The sequence below is a fragment of the Eufriesea mexicana genome, unplaced genomic scaffold (assembly GCF_001483705.2).
Source record: "Eufriesea mexicana isolate 0111107269 unplaced genomic scaffold, ASM148370v2 scaffold17514, whole genome shotgun sequence".
In the NCBI taxonomy this organism is placed as follows: Eukaryota; Metazoa; Arthropoda; class Insecta; order Hymenoptera; family Apidae; genus Eufriesea; species Eufriesea mexicana.
This window is the reverse complement of record NW_016924843.1, coordinates 14,588-22,587: the sequence shown is the minus strand read 5'-3', so window position 1 is coordinate 22,587 and position 8,000 is coordinate 14,588. Positions and strand designations below refer to the sequence as shown.

General features: G+C 33.6%; 1 protein-coding gene across 4 annotated transcripts in view; it reads left to right on the top strand.

Annotated features, from left to right (window-relative positions):
- The window catches only part of SCAR (wiskott-Aldrich syndrome protein family member 3 SCAR), a 110,703-nt gene that overhangs the window by 99,890 nt on the left and 2,813 nt on the right, over positions 1-8,000 (top strand). For 3 of the 4 annotated variants that reach the window (XM_017909345.1, XM_017909347.1, XM_017909344.1), the window contains exons 2-6: positions 3,177-3,508; positions 5,324-5,477; positions 6,165-6,279; positions 6,562-6,594; positions 7,713-7,995. In XM_017909345.1, the coding sequence (XP_017764834.1) occupies positions 3,235-3,508; positions 5,324-5,477; positions 6,165-6,279; positions 6,562-6,594; positions 7,713-7,995 (859 nt within the window). In that variant the 5' untranslated portion in view covers positions 3,177-3,234. The remainder of the gene's footprint in view (positions 1-3,176; positions 3,509-5,323; positions 5,478-6,164; positions 6,280-6,561; positions 6,595-7,712; positions 7,996-8,000) is intronic. The other variant, XM_017909346.1, reaches the window with a different exon arrangement.

The window sequence follows — 8,000 nt, the reverse complement described above, 5'->3', positions numbered from 1 at the left end:
AAATTTATATTTTTCATTATAATTTATTATTTATTATTTAATCTACTGCAAATTTTTTAATATTAAGATTAATTTCCAATTCATTTTTGGCAATTTTTCTTCATTTGTAAGGAAAAGAATTATTAATTTTTTGATTCCATTTAGAGATTCGAAAATGATAATTAACAAGGGTAGATTATTCATATTATGTTTGTAAATTGTTTAATGTAACTTCCAGTTGATATTTTGCAATTTTTCCTTATTTGTAAGGAAAAAAATTTCAAATATTTATAATCTTTTTATTTAAGTCGAAAATTTGGTAATTAGAAAATGGAAAATTGTACTTGTTAAGGGTAGATTATTTGAACTACTTTTTCAAATTATTTTATATTCTTCTCCGTTAACCTTTTTATCGAAGAAAAGATTTTTTGTTCAGTTCGAACACTAAGAAATGGTAACTGTTAGAGATAAATCATTAAAACTATTTTTATATATTTTATTTTACTGCAAAAAGAGGTATAAATAAAGCAAATCCATCATAGTTACTTTAGAGAAAAACAAGGTTCCATTTTTAAAACGCATTGTCTCTTTCGATGAAAAGGATGTTATATGACAATCGAAAACGTTCAGAACAATAGCTTTGGAAAGATGAACGTGCAAAATACATGCCAGAACCACTGCTTCATCCGAAGAAGATAATAGCGATTGTTTGGTAGTCATCTGCAGGACTTACTATTTCCAATTTTCTACAACCTGGAACTACAATTATAGTAGACATGCATTGTAAACAATTGTCTGCAATGTAGAAATAGTAAAAGTTGGAAAATAAATGGAGAGCAATTTTGTTGCACAATATTGAATTTATTTTTTCATTTTTAGTCATTATTTTGAAAATGGCCAATAGAAAATTTCGAAAACCAATCATCTAACTAATAAATTATTTAGAAATATAGCAGCAATGTAACAAATTACAAAAAGCAATTGAAAGAACAAATATAACAGCAAATTTAATAAATAATAAATAAAATCAAAAAATAATACAATATAATCTGCAATTGTAATTGTAATCTGTATTGTAAATAATACAATAAAAATTATTTGATTAAAAAATTACAGAAACAGAATTTTAATAATTTTTAAACTCTCTAACCAACAATTTTTGTAAATCTTGTACCAATTAAGCAAATTAATAGGGGCTAATTAATATTAATAGAAAGGCTCCTTAATATTGTAAAAATTTGAATTAATGTTAATTCATCATTCATGTTAATTTGTCTTAATATGGTAGGAAAATACTGCTTCATAGGCACTGATCTAATGTGAACACCTAAATATAAGCAACTAACTGAATTATGGCAAAATTTAGGATCATTGTTCTCCTAACTAAAAATCTTTTTGGAAATTCAATGACTATTAATTCCAAATTTTATCTAGTAATATACGTAACTACAGACACATTGATTCTACTCCTGAACCGAGCTATTAAAAGTCCTTTATGCAAATCCTTCGCACTCCAAGCAAGTATCCCTCCAGGCGCTGTCAAGCGTGCTACCCCAAGTATGCCCCTCAGGCACCACGTTAGTATGCCAATATTATTTACAAGTCCTCGTACACTAGTTAAGAAATAAAACATCTTCATAATTTATTGAGTTAAAGCGAAAGTGCAGGTAAAAGCTACGTGTCATATAATGAATTCGTCAAACCTTAATGTCCCTAGGTTCTCCAGATGGATTTCTTTAGAAAATTAATAGTTGCTGCTAATAATATCTAATAACACGAGAGGAACGTGTTAATGAATTATGTTAACGAGTAATAATGAATATCTTAATAAATAGTAATGAATTGGCATAATAAAACAGGTCCCTTGAAAAAGGAGGAAAAATATTTTGGTGGTTGGTTGGTCAGGCTGAATAAACATTCATTCGGGTCCTAACCCAAAGTTAGGTTATCCCATTTCCTCTAAAATAAACTCTAGCTTCGAATCGTCATCTAAATCCTAGCCCGAAGTTATCCTACGTCGTCTAAAACAAACTCCAACCTCAAATCTTTGTCCAAGTCCTGACCCAAACCTAAGTCAAATAAAGATTATCCCACTTTCTCTGGAATAGGATATAACCTCAAATCTTCATCCAGGTCCTGAACCAAACCGACTTTGAATCAAAATTATCCCAATTTCTCTGAAACAAACTTTAATATTACACTTTCATTCAGATTCTGGCATAAATCTAACCCAAATAAAAGTTATCTCAATTTCTCTGAAACAAATTCTAACCTCAAACCTTCAGTCAGGTTCTGAGTCAAACCTAGACCAAACAAAAATTATCTCACTTCTCTAAAATAGCTTGCAATCTCAAATCCTTGTCCAGGTTCTGACCCAAAACCTAATCCAAATCAAAATTATTTTGATTTTCAGCACCACCCACTTTCTGTAAAACAAACCCTAATCTTACACCTTCATCTAGATTCTAACATAAATCTAATCCAAATCAAAATTATCTCACTTACTCTAAAACAAACTCTAATCTTGCACTTTCATCCAAGTCCTGGTCCAAACCTAACCTAAATCTAAACCAAATCAAAATTATTCCACTTCCTATAAAACAAACTCCAATCTTGTACCTTCATCCAGGTTCTGGTCCAAGCCTAACCTAAACCTCACCCAAACCAAAGTTATCCCATTTTTTCTAAAACAAACTCTAATATTACACTTTCATTCAGATTCTGACATAAATCTAATCCAAACTAAAGTTATCCCAATTTCTCTGAAACAAACCCTAACCTCAAATCTTCAGTCAAATCCTGAGCCAAACCTAGGTCAAACAAAAATTATCCCACTTCCCTAAAATAGCTTGCAATCTCAAATCCTTATCCTGGTTCTGATCCAAACCTGATCCAAATCAAAATTATCCCACTTTCTCTAAAACAAACCCTAATTTTACACATTCATCTAGATTCTAACCTAAATCTAACCCAAACCGATGTAATCCCACTTTCACTAAAACAAACTCTAATCTTACATCTTCATCCAGGTCCTGGTCCAAACCTAACCTAAACCTAATCCAAATGTAAGTTATCCCACTTCTTCTAGAACAAACCTAACCTCAAACCTTTATCCAACAACATGCACGGAAGCAAACGCGATCCCAGTCATAAACTCGACGTACGAGTGAAGTGACCAAGCTCAATCTTTGTTACAGGTCTCTAGAAAGCGGTGAGTGATCTTTAGAGGAAAGGCAGAAGGCGTCCAGCGAGAAAATGCCGCTTCCAAAGCGACTGGTGGAGCCGGTGCTGGTCGCACGCGGCACCATCCCGGAAAACTTCCCTCTGCCCTCGGAACTAGAGGCTGTAACGAATGGCACGTTGGCCAACACGATCAGGCAACTGTCCAGTCTGTCCAGGCACGCGGAGGACCTGTTCGGCGAGCTGGCGAGGGAGGCTCACGGATTGAGCGACAGGGCCAACTCCTTGCAGGCTAGGATAGATCGACTGGCCGTGAAAGTTACTCAGCTCGACAGCAACGTCGAGGAAGGTTCGTTGATTAACTGATTAATTATGCAGCCTGTGATTAACCATTCGACACTGAGTCAGAGGTGACAGCGTGGGGATCCTGAACCTCGTGTCTGACCTCAGTTTAGGGTTAGGAGAAATTGTGGCGGAAATTTGGATGTGCTAGCTCATAAGTGTGGTAAAGGATCGGGATTTATAGAGATTTAACTTTAAACTTTGATTTTATTTTATTCTGTACAAATGCGCGGAGGCTTGAGTCTTGCGCGATGCGTAATGCAGACGGTGGATTGTCGAAAGAGCGTATGTACCCTCAAACCCTTCAGTCAGGTTCTTATAGGCTCTATGACGACCCATTGCGTCACTCAGTCCTGCTTCGAAAATTGATAATCTTGATGGTTCCTCGAAGCAAACATAGATCCCTATACAGGGTGACGCCATCCAAATAAAGACTCCTCTCACGTATTAATTTATAGATTTTATGTGGTCATAATTATTCCTATTAAAATTTATTTTTTGTAAAAATACGTAAGATTATGCGAGCTCCGGTTACCGATAAGGCGACATGAGTGAGGAGCACGTAGCAGTGATAACTGGAGTCTCAAATCGAAGCGGTGATCCGCTTGATTTTTGCGACGAATGAACAAAGGAGGCCCACCTTTAAAAGGGCAGCTCGAGGACCGAGCCGGAGAGTCTTACGCGAGAGAAGAGAGCGACGTGTACTGTATCGAGAAGAATTAACCCTTTGCCTTCGACCAGTTTTTCATGACAGAAAAATAGCAATTTGATTAAATATAGTAATAATTATTTCGAAAAATTGAATTAAAAATTTCTGCACTTTTAGTCTATATTGTTATTATTCGTGTTAAAAAGATAGTTATTTAGGGATTAATGTGCTGCTTAATGCTTGGAAACACAGGTATCCTCTGCCATTCAAGACTTCATGAGTTCATACAAAATTCTGATTACGTTCCATGTTGTTAACTCCAGTACAGCGTTATTCGAGGGCTGCGCAGTTTTCCACCGTGGTTTTTAATTGAGGATCTCGGTGGAAAAGTGGCACAAGTACGCTTTTTCCTTTTTTACCCAGGAACTAGACTAGTAGCGAAAACGATACGCGAGATCTGCATTTACTTAGATGACTCTGTTACTAATTTCTAAGCAACTGTACATGAGCCACTCACAGGCTAAATTGGTTAACTCAATTTTTTTGGATTTTTAGAAATTTCAGTACCAAAATGGTACTTGATATTTATTTTTAAACGGTTCTTAATATATTATATTAAAAATCAATGTTTACTTCTTGTTTTGAAGAATTTATCAATTTGTATTTTATATTTATATAATGATATTATATAGTAATGTGTTTTAATTTTTAGAAGGCATACTGATTTTTTGATTATAGTTGAAGTTTTTCCACAGTTTAAAAAATATTAAATATTTCTTCTAAGTTCTCTGTTTATTTCTATAATTGCTATAATCAATTACAATTTTTATATTTTTCAGTTGTATTTTTATTCTTTTAAGAAAATCTTTTGTTTATTCAAGGTACTATATACTATATAATATTTTAATAGTTTAAGGAAAAAATTAATTACAGATTGTGACATAATTAATTTCATTATTCTGAGTTATTTAATGAAGATTAAGTTATAAGGCTACTCTCAGTATTCATAACGATTAAAATAACAATGAATAAATTGTTAAAAAGCTTCAAGGTCAAGAGCATTAAGATATAACAATAATGGTACTTTTAAACTGAGAAAAGTTAATTTCTTTTCTACCTTAATTGCTATTAATTAATATTTTTCAATTAACCATTATATTTTTTATATTACAGTCTCGTTGCAAGATATACACATGAGGAAAGCGTTCAAAAGCTCTGTGGTGTTTGATCAGCAAGTGGTATCTAGAGACACCATGCCGACGGCGATGCTGGAAACTTATCATCAATGTGATACACCACCACCTCTCGATAAACTTAATGTTTATAGGTATTTTATTTATTTATTTATTTTTTAACATGTCGATTCGCAGCCATAATTAAAAATTTCATATAATTTGATGTGTTTTGAAATAAATTTTATTAAGTATAATTTTTGGTATTATTCGTGATTGAAATTATGCTTAAACTTATTGTTGAGAAAAATTAAATGCTGTAGAAAAAACTATATTTTATATAGTTATTGTGGAAAATTATTTTTGTCACTTCTGCAAAAGATAGCTTGTTATATTGTTTATTTCATACAGTAAAAATAATCTTTTAATAGTACTCTAAAAAAGAAAAAATGAAAAATTCCTGGAGACGTTTATAAAGAATAATAATAATATTTGTTTAGAAAATATTTATTAAATAACAGAAATACCTAATTCAATTACCTATTGGTAAAAATTTACATGAAACCAGATTGCAATTTTTTCAATATTTATAAAACTCATTAAATTTTATTCTTCAGTTTGCATTTTTATTCTTATAACTTTTAAAATCCTTTATTATTTTATTTTCTTGGATGAGATTCTTAATGTGGTATACTTTAAAAATTATTGCAATTCACATTACCATACTTGAGAACCACCATAACCTCTACCAAAGAAAAGATCGAAACATAACCTATGTCAACAAACAAACTAGAACATAACCTCGCTCCGTAGAAGCTAATAAAACGCAACGTGAATTTCAGGGAGGACGGCAAGGATGGGCTGAAATTCTACACGGATCCGAATTACTTCTTTGACCTGTGGAGTCAAGAGATGCTGAAGGACACGGAAAAGAAGTTGCACGATCGGGGGAAAAAAGTAAAGAAACTTGTCTCGCACCTGTATCCTCTGAACGTGCACCTCGACTTTCTTCTTTATTTTTCTTTTTTTTCTCTCTTCTTAGAAATAGAGGTTAAGGCTATTCTTGTATTGCGTTATTCTTTTTGTATCAATTCAAAGTGTAAGCAAGACATGTTACATACACGATTAGCTAAGACACGTCTCGAGGTGCGCTGTAACACGATATGTTAGTTATTTTCTATTTTTACTGTACTTATATACATGCGATTCTAACGATTGAAAATGTCCCCTTCGTTATAGACCGAGTCTGAATATGCCGAACCGTTCAGAGAGGCAAGTCGATGGTTTGGATCTTTGTAGTTTTTTTTATTACCCTTTACCCAGTTTTAATGAATTATCGATCGCCAACCACTCACTCATACATAATCAAGCTCACTTCTTTGTGGTTTTTCATTAACCGACCTTTTTGCGCTGATAGAGATTGCGCTGATAGTTGCTCGCTTTGGAAATTTTGTAGTATACATTGCTAGGACTAGCCAACGACATCAAACCAACACATTCGTCAATGTTCGTCCTTGGCAAAAGATCATGTTGCGTAGACCGAATGTTGCATTTGTATTTCTTGTTTTTGTATATTCCTTTTTTTTCCTCTCCTTAAATATTGATAAGAACGTTTATTTACATGTACTTTGATATATTACAGGTGTCGTTTGTTTTTGCGAGTTTATTGATTTGAAAACGATGTTCGATCTACGCAGGAAAAGTCCCTAACCGACACCTCTGTTTTTGTAAAACAAGTTGTTTTTCAAAGTCGAATAGTTTGTCTCTCACTACCATGTCACTTTATCGATCACTCTGTAATGCCGTTCTGTGCCAGCCATGCAACTTTTGGATGTACTCAATAGAAGTCTCTCATCATCATTCATCGAGCCATCTTGCAATATCGATACACGGAGTCTCACGATCTCTGATCATTTCAGGATTATTTTATTTTCGATTTGTCACGTTTCATGTTGTGGGAAATGAAATTATAACGTGTAAAAGGAGTACTCCTCAAACCCCATATTTTTCTGATAAACAATATGAATAACAAGTTTGAGGTGATATCAGAACAAAATAGAGTATTTGTATAAAATTTAGAGAAACTTGAGAATAATTATTCCATTGCAATATGGAATAAAGATTCAAAAAATAATTTTACTTCCTACAAATCCCTTCATGTTCAGTGGTTGATCCCGTTTTTCTAAGAATTGTATGTATTTTAAACAACTGCAGCAAAATTGAAAGTATGTATACAGATGGAATGTGTGTATGATAGCTTAAAGGTAGAATAAAATAAATACTGGATCAACCATCGATTCATATTTGATTGATAAAATTAAGCTTGTCTTGCATTTTTACTAGTACTCTGGTTTGAGGCAGCCTTTTAATAAAGAATTTTTATCGTACAGCCACATAGGCCTCGGAACGAGAGTGGTGGTGGTGGCGGTGGCAGACATAAGAAGCGTATAAGGCAACCGCATAATACGAGAGAAAGGCAAAAACAGTTGGCCGTTGGTCACGGCGAGTACATTATGCCAACGCAAGGTGTTCAATACAGAGCACCTCACAATATACCAGATGAGTCGTTATTGGGTATGGTGATGACCGAACCACGACCACCTAGGCCGAACAGCATTGAGCTTAGACGAAGCTACCCTCCGGAGGAACAACATCTCTACAGTCCTCCTTCTTCCGAT